This window comes from Oncorhynchus mykiss, chromosome 27 (assembly GCF_013265735.2).
Source record: "Oncorhynchus mykiss isolate Arlee chromosome 27, USDA_OmykA_1.1, whole genome shotgun sequence".
Classification (NCBI taxonomy): Eukaryota; Metazoa; Chordata; class Actinopteri; order Salmoniformes; family Salmonidae; genus Oncorhynchus; species Oncorhynchus mykiss.
Genome location: NC_048591.1, coordinates 20,092,696 through 20,116,130, shown reverse-complemented (window position 1 = coordinate 20,116,130; position 23,435 = coordinate 20,092,696). Strand labels below are relative to the sequence as shown.

The window sequence follows — 23,435 nt, the reverse complement described above, 5'->3', positions numbered from 1 at the left end:
ACAGGTCAGAGACAGGCCCAGTGACAAGTGCGTCACACTCTGGGCCCGGTGAGGAGAGGTGTGACAGCGGCTGGACAGACAGGGTGCTGATGACTGAATCAGCCCAGAGCGTCACTGCACTTTTTGTGTCCCAAATTGTACCCTATTTCTTTATAGTGCACTACTTTTGACCAGGGCACTATGTAGGAAATAGGGTGCCATTTGGGACGCAACTACTATGATGACACTGTACTGTGGGGACCGAAGTGTCAGCCAAATATCCCCCAGGCCCAGCGTCTGTCTGTCTGTTAGCCTGACCAGGTCTGTGACACAGTTCAAGCGCTCATACAGCTCTGCTTCATTGAAGCATGTGTCGTGACTCTCAACTTGATGGTGAAGTATAGTCTCTTGAATCTAGATGAGGTATTGTGATGAGCTGTTAGGCCAACCTATTCCAGAATTGGTTGCAATTTTGTTTTCTGTTATAAGTGTAAACAAAGCCAAAGTGTTATTAAGGTTACCTGTCTACTGTCGGATCATCTTTTTTAGTGTGTGTGTGTTACTCAGCTCAACTGTCGGAACATGTTCTGGTGGTTCTCCACAGCCTCCAGTAGTATCTTCTCAGCAGGTCCATCTTCCAGCGCCACTCTGTGCCCACCGGGTTAGTGTGGTGTCTGTCGGGACAGATAGACAAGATCAGAAAGGACAGCTCTGTCTGTTCACACACACACTGCCCCAGACCTGGCCTGTCTGTCCCCAGTGGGTCAGGCTAAGTAACCAGACTGGTCTGGTGACCTCTTACATCGGCCTGCCATGACCATTTTAGTCCCTCTCAGATCACCTAAAGGGCACAAGCTAACAGAAGTTTACACAAATTCTGTTTAGACACTCACAGTTCACTAGACTAGAGAACATTCAGTCAGCCCATCAGTTCTGGTGCCCCCTGCTGCTGAAGGACAGTAAGACAATACCTATGTGTCTGACAAGGTTCTGCTGTTTCCAATCGTCCCAGATAGGGACCTCAACTCAGACGGGACTATCACTACTGACAGCACCCCATTCGCCAGAGGCTTGAACTGGCAGAGACATTTTCACAAAGGAGTTTTATTATCTTCATATTTTCAAAGGTTAGCCTGGTTCCAGATCTATTTGTGTAGTGTTACATTAGGAGTTGTCTTCCGACAGCACACACAGATCAGGGACCAGGCTATTTTGAATGTAACTTGAGGAGAAATATCTGCCCCCTCCAGCCACATCCAATGTCACGTCACATAATTCAGCTTCTAACCTCTGTCCCTTTAATTAGCACGATCATTAATCACCCACACGTTAATCATTAGCTGCCTCGTTAGCTTTTGGTTAGCTAAGCGATAGCATGGCCATCAGTCAATGACGGGGTGAAGAGGGATACGAATATCTGGGGTTCTTTACTAAGTTCTGTATTCAGTCTGCCTATGACAATATTGTAATATGGTTCATTTTCAAATGATAGGAGGGTAAGGTCATGGGTCATATGCTCTTCCGGACTTTCAGCAATGAACAAAAAGGGTCTAGGTGTGCTTAGCCATATTGTGAAATGCAGCACTGGTTATTGGGTTAAGATGAGAATACAACTGCACTGGGCATATGAGAATAATGTAATTATTGCAATAAACTGGTGCATGAATTATTCCAAAACCTCTAAATCAATCACATTGACAATGATAGTTCAGCTGCACCCACCTCTAGCAGAAGTCACACTTGTTGGCACAGACGAGGCTAAGGGTGGACTCCATACACCTGTGGGACTCGACGCCATAAAAGGAGGGCTTGTAACAACCTCCTCTTCCTCTTAGCATGGACTGGTGGAAAGAATAATACCTGTTAATTAGTTATTCGAAGGTACATGCTTATGAATGTTAGATTACTCATATAAGAAAGAAATAATCTTATCCACTTTACCTTGGTCCAACGACAACGCTTGCCTCCTGAGTGACTTCCTATGACTTTGTATCCTGTAGAAGAGAACATATATAAAATGGTCATGTCACACCCTGATCTGTTTCACCTGTTGTTGTTATTGTCTCCACCCCCCTCCAGATGTCGCCCATCTTCCCCATTATCCACTGTATATTTATACCTGTGTTCTGTTTGTCTGTTACCAGTTTGTCAAGTCAACAAGTGTTTTTTGTCTCAGCTCCTGCTTTTCCCCAGTCTCTCTTTTTTCCGTCCTCCTGATTTTGACCCTTGCCTGTCTTGTCTCTGAGCTTGCCTGCCCCTGACCATGAGCCTGCCTGCCATCCTGTACCTTTGCCCCACCTCTGGATTACCGAGCTCTGCCTGACCCCTCCTGAGCCTGCCTGGCGTCCTGTACCTTTCCCCCACTACTCTGGTTATTGACCCCTGCCTGCCTTGACCTGTCATTTGCCTGCCCTGTTGCTGTAATAAACATTGTTACTCTGACACAGTCTGTATCTGGGTCTTACCTTCAAACCTGATTGTACGAACTGGCCATGACTGACCCAGCAGACCCGGGCCAGATGCGCGACGGTGTCTCCTCCCAAGGAGCCACCATCGTGAGGCACGAGGAACTGCTTCGTGGCCTTATGGAGGGGATCCAAACGTTGGCTGGGAGGCAGGCTACCACGGTGCTAACCCCACAGCCCCTCAGTAACCCAGCTGAGGGGCTGTGGCCTCTTTATCTTCTCGGGTGGAGAGGCCACATCGTATGGCCTCTCCACATCGTATGGACCAACCACAAAAATATGGAGTATCTCCACACCGCCAAACGCCTCAACTCCAGGCAAGCTAGATGGGCCCTGCTGTTCACACGGTTCAACTTCTCCCTCTCATATCGTCCGGGATCCAAGAAAGTCAAGCCGGATGCACTGTCTCGCCGTTATAGCCCCACGGCTATTGCTCCTGAGCCCAAGACCATCCTTCCCACCTCGTGCATGGCAACGGCACTCAGCTGGGGTATAGGGAAACAGGTCCGGGAGGCATAGCGTTCCCAGACGAACCCCGGGAGGGTACAGATAACCGGATGTTTGTGCCTGACGCGGTCCTCTCCATGGTCCTGGAGTAGGCCCACTCCTTCAGACTGGCCTGCCAACTGGGCTCCCCCCGGACCCTGGCTTTTGTGCGACAACGCTTTTGGTGGCCCACCATGGTCCCTGACATCTCAGCATTCATCGCCGCTTGCACGGTGTGTGCACAAAACAAGACTCCTTAACAAGCTCCGGCTGGTCTCCTCCAACCTCTGCCTGTCCCTCACCGTCCCTGGTCCCACTTCCAACATCTCATGGAAACACCGCCATCCTGACTGTGGTGGATCGGTTTTCCAAAGCGGCCCACTTCATTCCTCTCCCCAAACTAGCCTCTGCCATGAGCCTCTGCCAAGGAGGCTCATGGTGCAGCACGTCTTCCGGGTCCATGGACTCCCGATGGACATGCTCTCTGACCAGAGCCCTCAGTTCTCGTCTCCATTCTGGAAGGCATTCCATCATAACCTGTCTACACGAGCATAATTCATTATGAATGAGTAAATCTCTGTCGGAGAAAAACAAATCACAAAGGAAGCTTATTACATATGCTGTGATCCTGTGAGAAACTGACACCATTTTGGGAAAATGTACAGTACCAGTCAAAAGTTTGAACACACCTACTCATTCAAGGGTTTTTCTTTATTTTGACTATTTTCTACATTGTAGGATAATAATGAAGACATCAAAACTATGAAATAACACATATGGAATCATGTAGAAACCAAAAGTGTTAAGAAAATCCAAATATATTTTAGATTCTTCAAAGTAGCCCCCCTTTGCGTTGTTGACAGCTTTGTACACTCTTTGCATTCTCTCCACCAGCTTCATGAAAACAGTCTTGAAGGAGTTCCCACATTTGCTGAGCACTTGTTGGTTGCTTTTCCTTCACTCTGCAGTCCAACTCATCCCAAACCATCTCAATTGGGTTGAGGTCAGGTGATTGTGGAGGCCAGGTCATCTGATGCAGCACTCCATCTCTCTCTTTCTTGGTCAAATAGCCCTTAGACAGGCTGGAGAGGTGTTTTGGGTCATTGTCCTGTTGAAAAACAAATGATAGTCCCACTAAGTGCAAACCAGATGGGATGGTGTATCGCTGCAGAATGCTGTGGTAGCCATGCTGGTTAAGTGTGCCTTGAATTCTAAATAAATCACAGACAGCGTCACCAGCAAAGCACACCCACGACATCACACCTCTTCTTCCTCCAAGCTTCACGGTGGGAACCACACATACAGAGATCATCTGTTCACTTACTCGGCGTCTAACAAATCACGGCGGTTGTTACCAAAAATCTCAAATTTGAACTCATCAGACCAAAAGGATAGATTTCCACCGATCTAATGTAAATTGTGCATGTTTCTTGGCCCAAATCAAATTTTATTTATTTGTCACATACACATGGTTAGCAGATGTTAATGCGAGTGTAGCGAAATGCTTGTGCAAGTGTCTTCTTATTGGTGTCTTAAAATCTTCCATCTTAAAATGTTCCATATTGACTGACCTTCATGTCTTAAAATAATGACGGACTGTTGTTTCTCTCTGCTTATTTGAGCTGTTCTTGCCACAATATTTGTTTTTTACCAAATAGGGCTATCTTCTGTATACCCACCCTGCCTTGTCACAACTGATCAATAACATTAAGAAGGAAAGGAATTCCACAAATTAACTTTTAACAAGGCACACCTGTTAATTGAAATGCATTCCAGGTGACTACCTCATGAAGCTGGTTAAGAGAATGTCAAGAGTGTGCAAAGCTGCCATCAAGTAAAAGGGTGGCTACTTCGAAGCATCTCAAACGTAAAACATATTTTGATTTGTTTAACACGTTTTTGGTTACTACATGATTCCAAATGTGTTATTTCATAGTTTTGATTTCTTCACTATTATTCTACACTGTTATTCTACAAAGTAGAAAATTGTTTTTTAAAAATAAGAAAAACCCTTGAATGAGTAGGTGTATCCAACCTTTTGACTGGTACTGTACATCATCCTCAGAGTATGCAGTCATTTTGCGAAACGTTGTACACTCAGAAAAAAGGGTTCCAAAAGGGTTCTTCGACTGTTCCCATAAGAGAACCCTTTTTGGTTCCAGGTAGAACCCTTTTTTGGTTCCAGGTAAAACTCTTTTGAGTTCCATGTAGGTGACTACCTTATGAAGCTGGATGAGAGAATGCCATGTGTGCAAAGTTGTCATTAAGGCAAAGGGTGGCCAATCTCAAATCTCAAATATATGTTTATTTGTTTAACACTTTTTTGGTTACTATATGATTCCATATGTGTTATTTTATAGTTTTGATGTCTTCGCTATTATTCTACAATGTAGAAAATAGTAAAAATAAAGAAAAACCCTTGAATGAGTAGGTGTGTCCAAACCTTTGACTGGTACTGCATGTGCTTTCATTTCATTGTGTCTAGGAATTTATAGCCCTCCATCACCACGATCATGTCTGTTGAGAAATGTAAATATTAGGGATCAATATCAGAGAACGTTTTGTAATCTAGGTCTAATTGCCACAAAAAAATGTATGGCCATCAATTGGAAAGCCTCATATCCACCTGCAATAACTAACTGGAGGACTGAACTACAGTATACATCCCATTAGACTCTATGTATTATAACGTCAAACATAAACTAGACATATTTGATCAAATTTGGAATCTTAGGGTGTTTTTACATATAGTCCTCTTTAATATAACCAATCTCAGTCCTGTGGGGTAAAAAAAAAAAATACTCTGTTCTTTTTGCATTCACACTGCCCTTGCCTTTGAATGAGGACTCAACTCATTTGCCAGTTCACTTCACCTTTTTTGAGGTCCAAGTCCTCTTTGCATTCACATTGCTATGTTAAAAAAGTTACCAAGATATTTTTCCAACATTCACTCAATGCACTCTGGGTAAAAGTACAGGACAAGCCATTCCATCAGAATGTGCTATCAGACAGCTACTGTAGATATACCGACTTATACTTTGGAAGCTAATAGATTGCATTTTCTTTAAAGATGAGACATAATCATTGTAATGCGAAGATAATATTAACATGTAAGTATTATTGGTAACATATTAAATACCAGTAGAATAACTGCAGAATAAATCATGTAGGCCTAATTGAAAATTGTATAGGCTACTGCCCCTTTAAGAGCTAGATCAGATTTTGTACATGTGTTGTGATTCTCACCAAATAAATTGTCTTCTCACACTATTTAAACCCCACAATCGAATAAACAGTTTATGAAGCTCTCTTAGCCTATTGATCAACATAATGCAAACAAATAATCTGGACCTCATGTCAGTACAAAACTCCACACATATTTTGGCATTTCTGTGCATCCTTGACAACCGCTAATCAATATCCAAAAACAGCACACGTTTTTTCCGAACAGGCACATCATCAACTTCTCTCTCCAATCTGAAGGGTTAAAGGCAGTGGAAACGGTGTTGCAGTAGTCTAGTGTATGGTGTGGGAATAATGACAAGACAACTGCGGAGCTTAGTGTCACAAAAATTGTCTGAAAGGGACCAAGTCTGAAAACACCCTTAGAGAATATGCTGTATAGTGGGTGTCTTGTTTTTGAGTTGATTCTATTTGTGAATGTCAGTTTGTTTTGGATTGATTTTTTTGCCTTTGTTTTTTTCTTTGCGGATCCCTCTGTGAGAATGAATGTATGTGGATTTGTGTGTGGGGGGAGAAGGGAGGGAGATGTATGTTGACACTGTGTGAGATTCCATTTGACTGAGTTCTGTAGAAAAACAATTAAAAACAAATTGTCCTAACAACAAAATGTGTAGATAGATTGCAACTTTTGTAATGTTACACGGTAACAACATAGTAATACTGATTGCATAATACGTGAGAAGGCACTAGACCATTTGCCAATAGCATTAAAAAAAAAGTATGATGTGTGATTTCCCAAGAGCAAAGCCCACACATTAAAATTTGCAACATAACTTCAAAAGGTGTTGAGGCTGAGTGTGATATAAGTGTACATGATGATGAAGGGTTGTCTATACCAGCTGTGGATTGGACTACTCATTTACAGCGTTTCAAGCTCTGACAGCCATTCTCTGAAGTCAGCCCCATCAAACATAATACTTTTATTTGTCTCTTTTAAATCCTCGTGATACATGCCAGTGCTTTTATATCAAGGGTTCTTCATAGGAATTCAAGGGGGGCCTTCCCATGTATGCCTTTCAAAAGACACAGCATTTATGAGAAGTTCTATTTCAGTCCTGTGTGTGAGGTAAAACAGCATGATATAGACGCCATGAGAGAGAAAAAAAACACATGACATTTCAGGTGTTGAAATGTTGAGTGCTCATAATGGCTGCATTGACAGGTCATCTTTCATCCTAGTAGGACACCCGGTGTGCTTTGGTTACTGTGCAGCTAACTATAGCCTTGCCCACCTTGGAAACAAAAGTCAGCCATCTTGTGTCAGATTTATGTTCTTCAAAAGTGAGTAATTATTGATCTCACTGTTCTCAGGACTGGTGTCCTCCTGTTATTGGATAGGTTAAAGCCTGGTGTAATTGAGCTATGCTGTAAAATAAAATAAATAAAATGTAACTCAGTCTATTGCAATGCTAGCAAAGGCCCAACGATATGATGCACGATGGGGGATTAAGATGCATTTACCATTTACCCAAACACGGGGGGGCTGGCTATCGATCCAGGACGCTTCCTTTACACCCACAGGAAATCCATTGTACCACGCACACAGTCAGAAACACACACACACACACTAAATCATGTTCTTACCCACAATCCCCCTGAGCACAGGCTAACTACTGTTTATTACTTGTTTGTCGACCCACGTGGGGCAAATTCGGAGGTGTCAGGAGCTGGGGCTGTTGTTCCAACTCAGATATATTACAATTCTGCTGAAGACTGGCTGGTGCTGGATGCAGCACAGAGAAGAGAACAAGGCCTAGTGGGAGTTAGTGTTGAGTCTAATCTGAGGGCCCTTTCCCTTCCGGTGTTCATTAGGTAAAAACCTACACTTCAAACGCCTCAACTGCCTTTTATGTCTGTCTGCACAGAGAGAGAAGGAGCGAGGGGGAGGTAGACGGGAGGTGGGCTTTGCTCCTCTCCCTCCCAGTGGATTTGATTAACTGTACCTATCTATTTGGAGAAGCTCATGTGAACACCAGGCCAGCCACAGAGAGAGATGACCTCCAAACCTGCGCTGCTGTATGGCTTATAGCCACCCACTCCAACTGCAGTCATCCCCCTTTCACACTGTATTAATCTCCCATGGCTACATGAAAGTAATCAGACAGTCACCAGTCTACCCGTAAAACAAGAGTAACCCATATCCTTACAATTGAGATGTGAAGGTACACTATATATTGTCCATTTTGTTGGGTTCTAGTTTTAAATAACTGCTATGCTAGAAGTTAATGGTTACATGTATGAGGAATGTATGTGGTGGGGTCAATGGAGGGTGGATAAGAAGTATGGGTCTAGAAAGTAAGTAAGGGAAGAGGCAATCACTTGGTTGCGGTCACTGATAAGGTTAGATAGCAGTGGATTAAATCAAATCAAACTTTATTTGTCACATGCGCCGAATACAACAAGTGTAGACTTTACCGTGAAATGCTTACTTACAAGCCCTTAACCCAACAGTGCAGTTCAAGAACAGTTAAGAAAATATTTACCAAGTAGACTAAAATAAAAAGTAACTCGATAAGAATAACGAGGCTATATACAGGAGGCACCTAGTAGTGCGGGGAATGTGGGCCGAGGTCAGGTCAGATGAAGGGAGATGGAACAGATATTACACACATTACATAACTTCCTGCCTAGCAACAAAGATGCAGTGTTTAGAGGTGCAAGGAGGAGATTCCACCTAAAGGAGGGTATAAAGACTTGAGCTGGTGGAAACATGTCTTTGTCCTTTCAGCTGATTGACCCAGTGGGTGAACAAACTTGATTTGAGATTTGACTAGTTGTTCGTTAGGTTCTAAATAAACAGAGTAAAAAAATAACCGTTTCAACAAAATAAAATGTTTTCACTTTCCACAGAATTCAAAGAGACACTGAGATCTTCCTCCCTTATCAATAATGCTGAGTTCTCTAGGAAACCCAGTAGGCCAGCGCTACACTTGAGTTTCCCAATCTCTTTCCCCTACTCAGTCCTGTCCGAGAGCTCCTCTACAGATCTGAAATGAATAATACATTTTACATCGACAAATACCAAACTGTTCACTCATTAAGGCTCAAGTTTTAGGCTAATACTGATGAAATATTGACAAAATCTGTAGAGAAAAAAGCTCAAATAAAAATGTTGGCTCTGTTGATACAGACACATTAAGCCTTCACAACATTATGTTCTTAATTAGAGGCAGAGAAGTCTCCTTTCCAAATGAGGTAGGACTCTTTAGCTAACATCCAGAGTGTACAACATGAGGAACACCTTCCTAATATTGAATTGTGCCCCCTTTTGCCCCATTCCACATGGATGCTGGCCCATGTTCTCCAATGCTTCCCACAGTTGTGTCAAGTTGGCTGAATATTTTGCATGTACGATTCTTGATACACACAGGAAACAGCGTTGCAGTTCTTGACACACTCAAACCTGTGCGCCTGGCACCTACAATCATATACCGGTCAAAGGCACTTCAATCTTTTGTCTTTCCCATTCACCCACTGAATGGCACACATACACAATCCATGTCTCGATTGTCTCAAGGCTGAAAAATCCTTCTATAACCAGTCTCCTCCCATCCATCTACACTGATTGAAGTGGATTTAACAAGTGACAATGAGGGATCATAGTTGGTCAGTCTGTCATGGAAAGTGCAGGTGTTCTGTACACTCAGAATTTTGACCCCTACTTTTTGAGAGGAAAAAAAGTATTACTTTTTAGACTAAATCTATTTCTATGAGCAATTGAATTCGTAAAAAAATTATAATTTCCCATTTTTTTAAGAATACAATATAGCTCAATATTTCATTATTTATTTTATACAACTATTTTTTTATACAATAATTTATCAAGGGTGTCAATAATTTCAGACACCACTATATGTGAATATATGTACAGTTGAAGTCAGAAGTTTACATACACTTAGGTTGGAGTCATTAAAACTCATTTTTCAACCACTCCACAAATGTCTTGTTAACAAACTAAAGTTTTGGGAAGTCGGTTAAGACATCTACTTTTTGCATGACACAAGTCATTTTTCCAACAATTGTTTACAGACAGATTATTTCACTTATAATTCACTATATCACAATTCCAGTGGGTCAGAAGATTACATACACTAAGTTGACTGTGCCTTTAAACAGCTTGGAAAATTCCAGAAATTGATGTCATGGCTTTAGAAGCTTCTGATAGGCTAATTGACATCATTTGAGTCAACTGGAAGTGTACCTGTGGATGTATTTCGAGGCCTACCTTCAAACTCAGTGCCTCTTTGCTTGACATCATGGGAAAATCACAAGAAATCAGCCAAGACCTCAGAAAATAAATTGTAGACCTCCACAAGTCTGGTTCATCCTTGGGAGCAATTTCCAAACGCCTGAAGGTACCACGTTCATCTGTACAAACAATAGTACGCAAGTATAAACACCATGGGACCAAGCAGCCATCATACCGCTCAGGAAGGAGACGCGTTCTGTCTCCTAGAAATGAACGTACAGTACTGTGGTGCGAAAAGTGTAAGTCAATCCCAGAACACAACAGCAAAGGACCATGTGAAGGTGGTGGAGGAAACAAGTATCTATATCCACAGTTAAACCAGTCCTATATCGACATAACCTGAAAGGACACTCAGCAAGGAAGAAGCCACTGCTCCAAAACTGCCATAAAAAAGCCAGACTACGGTTTGCAACTGCACATGGGGACAAAGATCGTACTTTTTGGAGAGATGTCCTCTGGTCTGATGAAACAAAAATAGAACTGTTTGGCGATAATGACCATTGAAAAAATGGGAGGCTTGCAAGCCGAAGAACATCATCCCAACCATGAAGCACGGGGGTGGCAGCATCATGTTGTGGGGGTGCTTTGCTGCAGGAGGGACTGGTGCACTTCACAAAATAGATGGCATCATGAGGTAAGAAAATTATATGGATATATTGAAGCAACATCTCAAGACATAAGTCAGGATGACCCCAAGCATACTTACAAAGTTGTGGCAAAATGGCTTAAAGACAACAAAGTCAATGTATTGGAGTGGCAGTCACAAAGCCCTGAACTCAATCCTATTGAAAATGTGTGGGCAGAACTGAAAAAGCGTGTGCGAGCAAGGTGGCCTACAAATCTGACTCAGTTACACCAGCTCTGTCAGGAGGAATGCGCCAAAATTCACCCAACTTATTGTGGGAAGCTTGTGGAAGGCTACCTGAAACGTTTGACCAAAGTTAAACAATTTAAAGGCAATGCTACCAAATAATAATTGAGTGTATGTAAACTTCTGATCCACTGGGAATGTGATGAAAGAAAGAAAAGCTGAAATAAATCACTCTCTACTATTATTCTGACATTTCACATTCTTAAAATAAAGTGGCGATCCTAACTGACCTAAGACAGGGAATTGTTACTAGGATTAAATGTCAGGAATTGTGAGAAAGTGAGTTTAAATGTAATTGGCTAAGATGTATGTAAACTTCCGACTTCAACTGTATGTCTATGGGTTAAATAGTAGTGTTAATTACTCATGCTCAGGCAGCATGTTGACACATTGTAAGAGGGTATGAACTATTGTAACAGGTATGTCAGTCTACAATACCTTACTACCATATTCTACATGACCATAGAATGATATTGCTCAATGAAATCTCAAATGCTGTACTGCAAACCAAATGCAGGTGAAAAAGGAAGTCTTCCAAACTAAGACTTCTGAAAGCACAAAATTATTTTTCTGCTGAGCAGAGGCAACCAACCAGTTGATTGATTAGCATCTTCTAGGCATTAGAGCTCTTTTACAAAGGCAGGAAGGAAATCTATAAATCTATTACACCTGCCATATTGATGCTCACCACTATGTTGAGGACCACGAGTCAAGGCTATAGCAGTGGGTAGAGGAGAAGAGAGTGAAGTCTCCGGAGACGGCGCCAGCAGGAGCAGCAGTGGAGAGAAGGAAGAGAGGGTAATTGGAACGGGCTGCATCATTAAACCGCATTAGGCAACACACACTCAAGGCACTAGCCCACTGCTCTCTGCATAGCAACACACACACACTCTCCCTACACACACTCCATCCTGGCCCGTTCCTCATCCCGTTAGACAACACACACACAGTGCCTCCCCACCCTATAACCCCTTTATTATTCTTCTAGTGAATTATCACTTTTTCCCCTCAGTGTCTCCGTAGACACAAAGGTTAAGGACATGCTGTTCAGATGCATCTGGTGCTGTGGGTCTGTTTCAGAGCAGATTATCGAAGCTGGATAATTTATCCACCAAAGTGGCAGCTATTAAGGGAACTATAGGACCAATGATGGTACATCAGTTGCTGATGCCATCTGTCCTAAAGAGAATGTTTTATAAAACATGGCTAGAAGTAACGTTCCACCATGTAAATTTTAAGTGCATGCATACCTGGGCACTTCAGTACGGTAAAAAGAAGTGCAACCCCAATTCCATTATATTTCTCTAATGCTTCCAGTGTTACAGTACCTTGACTATATTTCTGTAGTGATTATGAAGTGCACTGAAGGTCTGCTCCTTACCTTGCTTAGTCAGTGTCACGTTCTGACCTTAGTTACTTTGTTTTGTCTTAGTTTTAGTATGGTCAGGGCGTGAGTTGGGGTGGGCAGTCTGTTTGTTTTTCTATGTTGTATTTTGCGTTTGGCCTGGTATGGTTCTCAATCAGAGGCAGGTGTCGTTAGTTGTCTCTGATTGAGAATCATACTTAGGTAGCCTTTTCCCACCAGTGTTTCGTGGGTGATTATTTTCTGTGTCTGTGTGTTCCACACGGAACTGTTTCGGTTTTCGTTTCTGTCTTTCTATTTGTTATTTTGTATTTTTGTGTTCAGTGATTTTGTTCATTAAAACATGATGAACACGTATCACGCTGCATATTGGTCCGATGTCTCATACTCCTCGTCAGAGGAGGACAAATCCCGTTACAGTCAGGGCCTCCCTCAGGGCAGCAGTGATCAACTCTCTCCTCTCCTCCTTTTCCTCAGCCTTCATCATTCCGTTCAGCCAGGACAGCTTCACAATCTGTCCATCCTCCTGGCTCTGCTCTCTTTTCTTTGCAGCAAAACACACACAACTCTGGGTTAGTTTTTGTTTGCCCTCAAAGTCTGGGTTAGTTTTTGTTTGGCCAAACAAAACTCTGGGTTAGTTTGTTTGCCCCATAGCAAGGCATTAAAAAGGTGCTTTATTGACATAAACGTAACTACTCTCACACTGACCTTCAATAACAATTGGACAACAATATATTTTCTTTCACCCATGACAGTGATTTGATAAGGGCTTGTAAAAACAACACTCTTGGATCATTAACGGAATAGTTCAAGTTCACCCAAATTACTAAATTACCACACACCCTGTAAGCAGTCAATGGACAAGTTATGACAGGAATCTTTGATTTGGTTTTATTTCCCTGTCACTGTTTTCAAATTGCTTACATTTTGGATTTTGTGGCACCAATTCCATTCAAGTCATGGACGGTACCGATACTAGCATTTTTTGCACATTATGTCCAAATCATCTGAAAGTATAAAAAATGTATTGGGACGAGCTCAACAAAGTCACTTAACGATGATTTGAACATGATGCGCAGAAAATGCTAATATCGGTACCATGACTTCAATGGGATTTTTGCCAAAAATGCTAAAACGTTAGTATTTAGAATCAGTGCCAGACTAAACCAAAACTAACAAACTAAACCAAACCATGGATTACTGTCAAACCTTCTCCATATACTGCTTACATGGTAAGGAAACCAATATGTAACTTTGTAATTTGGGTGAACTTTACCTTTAAACACTACAACTCTGATCATGACAAGCAAATTTCAATACCAGACACGAGTGAGACATGTATTCCATTATGTCAATTGTCTCAGGTCAAACCACAGACAGCAGTGGGAACATGATGTCTTTAAAAACCAGTATTTACAAATATTACACAAGACATATTATTTATAGACCAAATGACGTGTGATGTCACGTCACTGTGTGTGGCCATATGGGTGTCATCTCTGAATAGGCCAGGATTAGAATGGTCCCTGATCTGTTTGTGCATGACAACGAACCATAGACATTGACTATGCGACACTAAACAGAACTAGGCCCAGGATGGGGTAAGATAAGTTTGGCAAATGTGATGATGCCCAATCTGAGGCATCATCAACCGTCTTGGCCTTGATAATTGCTCTATGCCCGACAGGGTTGTCCATGAGGCTATGAGTCACTGAGCACCACTGATATTACAGCTGTAAATCTCACCACCTGAACAATGCTGACAAAAGGGGGCCTGCTTTAGGACATTGCTCTACCAATCACATAGACATGAATCATGACCCTCAGTAATACACTGCAATGCTGACAGTGGCGATACTGATTCAATTAATGTACAGTACAGAATAGAAGGTCTTCGGGGCTGTTACCTTGTCTGCTTCTACAGGGAAAAATCAATAGAACAAAAAGTGCCACACTGGCAAAACAAAAGGGTAGATTGATTCCAAACAACAGTAGGCAGACAATTACTTCAAACACCTGTTGAATTTTTGTGATGCAATATGTCTCCAACAGATGGATAACTCTTCAAAGGAGAGGGAACAGAGTTCTGACCCAGCAAATTAAGACATTTGATAATTGCTAGGGTATTTCAAGCAAATTTGAAAGCACTTCATCTTAAATAAAATAACTCCCAAATTCAGTCTTTGATTTTTGACTGGACTATGAAAATCAAGGGTTAAGTGATTTTATCTGAAGTGTCATGACTTCTTGGGTGACAATGGACACTCACAGAGTCATATACTGTAGATCTCTATATGACTGGATGCCCATGGAGCAGTGACTGTTCCCCAGCCTCACCTTGCAGCTACTAAGCAGTTCCTGACAGACAGGAAGACAGATTCCCACCTTGATCAACCAAGCTGATGTTGACACTCATCTTGTTGATTGACAGATTAGCTACTCGCTACTGTAGCCAAGACATATGAGAAAGTCTAGCTTTCAAAGGGAAATATCCCTGCAGTCAATCAATCAATTAAGCAGAGCTTATCAATCAAAACTTAACTCTGCTAAATAACCATCAAGCACAACCACACCACCGTTGGGCCCCAGGGACCAGGGGTAGAAGGCCTCTCCAGTACCTGACTCAATGCTACCGCTCTGGGCTCTTTAAGACAGGTACAGCTCCCTCCCCCCAGTCAATCTGCCAGACTGGTGAAGTAAATTAAACTGCATGGAAGAGAGGCATACCATACAGTACACCATGTAAATACACCACGCTTCCAGGGACTCGCTGTTTAACAACACCGACGCAAGATTAATGAAGTCCTGGTGGAAAGTTTCCCTGAATGTATGAATAGGTATTACAGAGTCATGTTCTCAAACGCCATGATGATCGACAACTGGCCTTGGAGAGTAGCCATGTTTATCGGTCCAACCAAATTACTTGTATTGGGTACTGCTGCCACTGCCCAGACCTGACTACAGGGTACTATATCTCATCGTCTCAGAGTAGCAGAGTAACAGGGCTCTTCAAGGGCTAGTTATCGCCGGGCTGATATAGTCTGTCAGCAGTTGTGGACGTGTTCGTGTGTGAAAGTGGGGAGAGTGGATAGTGTGTGTTTGCATTCAAGCGTGCATACATTGGGCTCAGGGCTAATTCTGTTCTCAGACAGGTGACGTCTCACACCAGGGACTGTCTGCCTGCAGCAGGTTCACAGCACAGCTCCAACCACTGGTCCTGATTATTAGCTGAACTTCAAGTTTTTTTAAACTTTGTAAAAGCACAGCTGTACACAAGAGCAAGCTGTACACAGATCTGATATGAATTATGATTATACCCGACCAGACAGTACACAAATTATGAATAAAATAAGGACATACGAAGCTGATTTACTCTTTAAGGGATTTCATTGTGGTGCGCAAGCAAATTAAAATATGATAAAATACAACAAAAAATACTTAGACAGCCTTAGTACAACACCTAGTGACCTTTCCAAGAGATGTTTGTCTTTTTGTATAATGTTTTAGCAATGACAGTCACAAGGACCACAGGGTTTCCAGAAATCCTGGTTGGAAGGCCCAGATTTCCTGCAATTCTTCAACCAGGATTTCTGGAAAACTTGTGAATTTTGGGAAAGTAAATCAACTTTGTTAGGCCTAACAACACAAATAAATATGAGAAAAAAATCATTCTAACCAGAAAAATGTCCATATCTTAATAATCGTATTATCAAGCATGACATCTGTTTTAATCACAGTACCATAGTAGTATGATTTAAAGAATGCCTATAATTATACATTTTTCAGAACCGGGGCCTGGAAGATTCTGTATACTATATACACCAATAACAAAACTCAAGTCTTTTTCTGCACTTTTTTGCAATTCATGCGGCTGGATTTGTTCTTATCAGACAGTGCACTTACTCACGTATTGACTAGAGCCAGTGACCCAAACATCCCATAGTCTCTCTCTAAATGCAGAGCAAGTCCATGTTCTCTCTGTAGCGGGGGCCAACAAAACAGCACAACAGCCTGGTTCAGCACAGCCTCAGTGGTGTTGAGTCTCAAAACAACGCCTGTGCATCCGAAAGTATCAACAGTCTAGGTCTGGTTGGCATCTGTCTGGGTTCGAGGGGCTGTACAGAGAACACTGTCTGTCTCTGTCTGCTTATCACCTCCTAGGCTGTGCAGTACTTTAGCTTACTTCTGGGGTAGCTGACTAAAGTTTGAGGCTCTGAGCCCAGCCAGCAGCTATCTGTCAGCTCTATCTGCTCTCTACAGCTGGGTTTATGCTGCAGAGAGAGGGGTGGCAATGCATGTGTTTGTGTGTGGGTGAATGTGAAGCATGTCCTCAGTCAGACAAGCCATGTTCAGCCCTGTTTAGCGAGGAACTCCATCCCTGGTAGAGGGGGGCTTTTGTCGTAGGATAGAATAAATAAGTAACCCCTCACACGTGTCAGACAGTCCTCCCACATCCTCCTCCACCATGTAAAGGGATTACTGTACTTTGCCCTGTGTCGTGTAAAAATAGCTCAATGTAAAACAGTTGTTTATACTTTGGCTAAAACCTAGCTTTTAAATTAGTTTATTTAGCTATACAAACAAGGTTAAACTGCTCACCTCTGAGAACAAGCCATCTCGACCAGCTAACAGCTAATTATGCTAGCTAGCTAAATCAAGGGCAAGAGAAGGCGTGAGAGAGACATCCACATGAGTTCAGCCTTCCCAGTGCAATTACTGAACTGGAAACATTTTCATGCTGTGAGAAAATGTTACAACATGAGGTCACAATCGGAACACAATCAGAATGATTGGGAATTATTTGTTTTTTGTATTATATTCTATGACCGACAAGCACTTCTGGACATCAAATTTGGGGCGGCAGGGTAGCCTAGTGGTTAGAGGGTTGGACTAGTAACCAGAAGGTTGCAAGTTTAAACCCCCGAGCTGACAAGGTACAAATCTGTCGTTCTGCCCCTGAACAGGCACCCACTGTTCCTAGGCCGTCATTGAAAATAAGAATTTGTTCTTAACTGACTTGCCTAGTTAAATAAAGGTAAAATAAAAGATTGGAGGTGACTACTGTCACAGTTCTGTTTGGGTTGTTAATTAGATTTGTTCCAATGTTTCTTGATTTGTTATTGTCATTTTTTTTGCATTGTTAGGAGCTAAACTGTGTATGCAACCAATAAACTGGGATTCGACTTTCCAAAAGATATACAACATCAATCTATGAGTGCTGTAATCTGGAGTGTCAGTGTGAGCACTATATACTGTATCTCTGTAGTTCTGTATGGTCCAAACATGTCCCTGTGTGATGCTCACAGACACAGAGTGTAACTGCTGCTGTCCCTCATTCCCCTCCCCCCAGACCTGGTCCAGATGCTTGTTGAGGGGAATCAACAATGAAACAGGACACTAAGGACAGTGGTCCTCACACAACACAACAGACCCAACACAGCAAACAGCCTAGCAGCAAGGCCAAAGATCCATTTAACACTCACTGTCTGGCATTGTTCCCAGATAGAGCCCAGCAAACAACAAAAATGTTTAATGCACTGCCATCAGTCTTCGAAAAGCTCACTGGACTTAATGTGGCAGTAAAGTTATGAATTGCTATTGACCAAGCTATTCTCCAAGGTGATTAGTCAAAGAGAATCGATAGGAGGAACAATAGTGAAGCATCATACTGTATTTCCTACTGGCAGAGTCAACAACAGAGTCAAGAGCCAGAGAGGGGTCGATACACAAAACAGCGTTTGACACCTACAGTCCATAGTCTGACTTAGTTTCTGATGTCAAATGTTCAATTGTGTACAATGACGAAGAGACAAAATCAGCCCTCCTGCATATTGTGACAAAGATATACCAGAGCACTGCCTGTGTCACAATAATATGACATTGAATTACATTTATTTACATACTGTACATTATCAAGAGACAGGCATAAGGCATTTATTATAATTACTGTATTTACTACCAGTAGGGTGTCCAATCAAAAACGCATCTTTTGATCAATGTCAATTGTGAAGATACTGCTCTAAGAAAACCAATGGTCCAAACCTCATGTTGCGATCATAATCTGTTCCCCTTGTAGGATGGCCAAAATTAGGGTGACTAAATTGATGGAGGACAGAGAAAAAAAGTGGTCAAAAATCTGGTAAATAGAATTGCATCAGCTAGGCTGGATGCTGTGTGAGAATTAAGGCTAAACTGAAAGAATCACTGTTTAACTCGTCATCTTTCATAAAACAATATAGAGGTAAGATATATATGGATTTTGAGACATGACTTAGTATTTTCACATTTATGTATACACTTTCATATTAATGCGAAATTACTGTTTTTCAAATATTTATCACATAAACTAGAATATTTCTGTGAAATGTCAACGGAGCACTGGGCAAGCTTTTTATTTTCAAATCTTTTAACGTTTAATTCTGCTCGTTTCATGCTCGTTTCATTTAGTCTTTTGCGACTCTTGGAAACAACTTTGCAGATTACCACCACAACATGTAAAATCCTCAAAAGTTGTCACGCCCTGGCCATAGAGGCTTTTATTCTCTATTTTGGTTAGGCCCGGGTGTGACTAAGGTGGGCATTCTATATTCAGTTTCTATGTTTTGTATTTCTTTGTTGTTTGGCCTTGTGGTTCTCAATCAGAGGCAGCTGTCTATCGTTGTCTCTGATTGAGAACCATACTTAGGTAGCTTTTTCCCACACGGGTTTTGTGGGTAGTTGTTTTCTGTTTCGTGTGTCTTCACCAGATAGAGCCGTTTCGATAATTTTTGTTCTAGTGTTCGGTTATAATAAAAATCATGGACACGCTGCACCTTGGTCCTCACCTTCCACCAACAGCCTTTACAAAGGTTCCTGCGAGAAAGAGGCACCACTCTCAATAGAGCTCGGTACTTATTATCGGATGTATTAGGTTAAGAAATCTGACTTTTTGGATATAATGTTAAAAGATATTTTTGAGAAATACTCATATTTGTCTCGGTTAATGTATCTTATAGCATAAGGAAGTGACATTTCCTCACTAAAGCATGTTTTCACCCACTCTACAGAGTGGGTGGACACCCTGTCAGTGAATTCAATATAAGCTGAGCACAGCAATTGATGACCAGCCATCTCAATGGTGTTTTGAGAGGGAATATGATGTATGGAGGTACAGTAAGTACTAGACTACCTGAAAACCCCTGTCTTTGACTTCCCTTAGTGGTAGAGCCATAATGCCATTTAAGCCAATCAGTAACAAGTATTCAACAATGCCATGGTATAATCCTTGTGTAATGTCAATGGGGAGCTAACGTGGATGCCATAGAATGTTGTAGTGTCATGTAAACGCATCATAATGCTCTTTTCTTTTTTCTTATGAACACATACAGGAAAACAGAAATATACAAACAAGAGTACATAAACCTGACAGACAGGGTTATTACATATCAAGATTCATTTTAAATGTGTTAAATACTTTTATGGTGCGTATTGCTTTTTTGTTTTTACATTTACTGATCATTTCAAAACAGTATTTCAATTCTATCTTAAATAACGTGAAAAGGGGTTTGTTCTCTATAATGCTCATTCTTCACATTCAGTTTTATAGTATTTGAAAAAATATTCCACATGTAATGTTAATACTGATGGAGCGCTAACATGTCTGAGAATGTTTAAGTAAATAAATCATAATGCAGAAACTGCATATGCTCAACTCTATAAATACATGTCTCTGGGTAGAACCAGTCATCCAATCTGGCTAACGCGGTTTCTGTCTGAATGATCCAGGAGCGCCACCTTCTCCTACATTGCCGTTGTTAAGCGATAATTGACGCTTCACCATTGTGCAGTTTATTTCTGATAGTTTTCAAAACCTATGAAGATGTCCAGTGAAAGCAAATATGCAATTTGTTGACACCAAAACAGAATTGGATACACATTATCCCGAATGTTAGTCAATAAAAACGTAGGGGATTGTCGTATTTTTACATCAAGATTTCGAGATTAAATAACATGGCGGCCGTTCTAAATCCTGGCTGAACTCACTCTCTCCCTCCCTCTAAGACAGGATTGTGTTAAGGCACAGATCTGGAGAAGGGTACAAAATAAGTGTCTGCAGCATTGAAGGTCCCCAAGATCAAAGTGGCCTCCATCATTCTTAAAAGGAAGAAGTTTGGAACCACCAAGAATCTTACTAGAGCTGGCCGCTCGGCCAAACTGAGCAATTGTGGAAGAAGGGCTTTGGTCAGGGAGGTGACCAAGAACCTGATTGTCACTCTGACAGAGCTCCAGAGTTCCCATGTGGAGACGGTTGTCCTTCTGGAAGGTTCTACCATCTCTGCAGAACTCCACCAATCAGGCCTTTTTGGTAGTGGCCAGTTTTACTCCGTAGTAAATAAGTCCCCAGCAAAGCTCCCCCACACCATCACACCTCCTCTATGCTGGTAACTCTAATGAATTTATCCTCTGCAGCAGAGGTAATTCTGAACAAAGAGAATATGTCCAAATTATTAAAGTTCAACCTAAAGTGAAAGAAGGAAAGGATCAAATATATGCGTACTCAAGTCATTGCCTTTACTACCCTTCAGCCATCCCGAGATGCTAAAAACACACAAAACAACTTAATTTCACACCCCGTCTTGAGCAAACACACACTCTTTCCCCTGTGGGCAAACACAAAGACTGACAGTTGGGACAGAAGTGCTCCTTCCTGGTTATAAGAGGAAGGATGGAGTCAGAGTGGGGTCAGAGCAGGAAGGTGACACTGGAGGAAAGTGACATCACGGAGACCAGAACAGAGCAGAAAACTCTGCTTGAGTGACAGCTGTCCCAAATAGAGCTGACAATTACATTCATTTCCTCTCCTTTGCTGTCCAACAACATCAGTCTGGATCAGGGGAGATATCAGTCCCATGGTGCCTAAACAAGAATGATGCCAGAAAACTGTCTGGCACTAAACACTGCTGTGCTGACCCTTAAGTTTTTTTCTGTAGGAAAGATACTACATTTTCAACACACACACACACATCATTAGCAGCAAAGTCCTGTTAAACATGTTCATTCTGTATGCACTGCACAACGTGCAAAACAAACTAGTATCAGTTCCAGATGGCCAAAATGGCCAAAATGCCTCAAAGCCTATATAATTTACAGCATGCAGATTTCACCTCATAATCACACCATAATCACCTCATAATCAATACAAAAACACCTTTAAAACATTTTGCACTACATTGCACTACATTATTTTGTATACATAAATAATTATCTGTAGTCAACTTTGAAGAATCCAACCTAACTATTATTTCCCTCCTGGTTAGGCAAATGCTTTGTATCATGATATGATTCATATGTTTAATATTGGGCCTGCTTGATATGTTTTTATCACTGAACAACACAATTATTTGCTAGTTGTGGGCGTTGAAAATGTTCCCATTCTGGTTCAGATGTACAGGACATGTGTATTTATATTTATTATGGATCCCCATTAGTTCCTGCCAAGGCAACAGCTACTCTTCCTGGGGTCCAGCAACATTAAGGCACTTACATCAAACATAAAACAAAAGATCATATAACATTATTACACATCTACAATACAAAATGTATAATACCACCATATTACAATGGATGTGTGTGCATATGCATGTCTGTACATGTGTGTGTGTGTGTGTGTCTCTGCACAGTCCCACTGTTCCATAAGGTGTATTTTAATCTGTTTTTTAAATCTGATTATACCGCTTGCATCAGTTACCTGATGTGCAATAGAGTTCCATGTAGCCATGGCTCTATGTAGTACTATGCACCTCCCATAGTGTGTTCTGGACTTGGGGATTGTAAAGAGACCTCTGGTGACATGTCTTGTGGGGTATGCATGGGTGTCTGAGCTGTGTGCTAGTAGTTTAAACAGACAGCTCGGTGCATTCAGCTTGTCAACACTTCTTATAAAAACAAGTAGTGATGAAGTCAATCACTCCTCCACTTTGAGCCATGAGAGATTTACATGCATATTATTAATGTTAGCTCTTCTTGTACATTTAAGGGCCAGCCGTGTTGCCCTGTTCGGAGCCAATTGTCCCTCTTTGTAGCACCTGACCACACGACTGAACAGCAGTCAATTTGCGACAAATCTAGGACCTGCCTTGTTGATAGTGTTGTTAAGGCAGAGCAGCACTTTATTGTGGACAGACTTCTCCCCAAATCAACATGTCAATCAAATGGAAAGGTAGACGGAGGGGATGGATATTTGCAGCTCTTAATGCTTCTCTCCATCCCTTCATTCTTCAGTAGTGAGTGTGACTAAAACGAGATGAGGAGTACTGTAAATGTCTCCTCTCCCTCTTCTCATCTTTAGTCACTCATCCCCAGAAGTCTGGGGAGTGGGCGTCCAGAGCACGTTCACAGCTCACTCTTATGCAAGTCCCTACTTTTCCTGCCCAGGCTGGTGTCTACCAAACCATCTGCCGCTCGCTCTGCTTTTCCTTCAATGAAACCACGTTTACTCCACAGTCACATGTTCAGCTTATGTGTTAGCTGCTAAAGCAAGGCAATGAGGCCTTCCATGAGGACCCCACTCACCCTGGTGTCCCCATGGAGCCTGAGATCACAGAAGCCAAATAGAGTATGTGCTTGTCGGCAAATCAGAGGATAGGTGGCCTTTGACTGGTGTAGTACAATGCCATGTCAAAAACAGCCAGGAGAAGTTGTAAAGCAGTTGTAAAAAAAATCATCATAATGGCTTATGGAGCAATAGTACGAAGTTATAAAATGCTATGGTGACCCTTCAGCCTCACAGATACAGTACCA

General features: G+C 41.8%; 1 protein-coding gene across 1 annotated transcript in view; it reads right to left on the bottom strand.

The window, feature by feature from the left end:
- tyw1 (tRNA-yW synthesizing protein 1 homolog (S. cerevisiae)) overlaps positions 1-23,435 on the bottom strand; it is a 72,677-nt gene that overhangs the window by 40,115 nt on the left and 9,127 nt on the right. Inside the window, 5 exon segments of the mRNA XM_036964638.1 lie at positions 553-607; positions 610-653; positions 1,702-1,820; positions 1,921-1,973; positions 23,208-23,226. Coding sequence (XP_036820533.1) covers positions 553-607; positions 610-653; positions 1,702-1,820; positions 1,921-1,973; positions 23,208-23,226 — 290 coding nt within the window.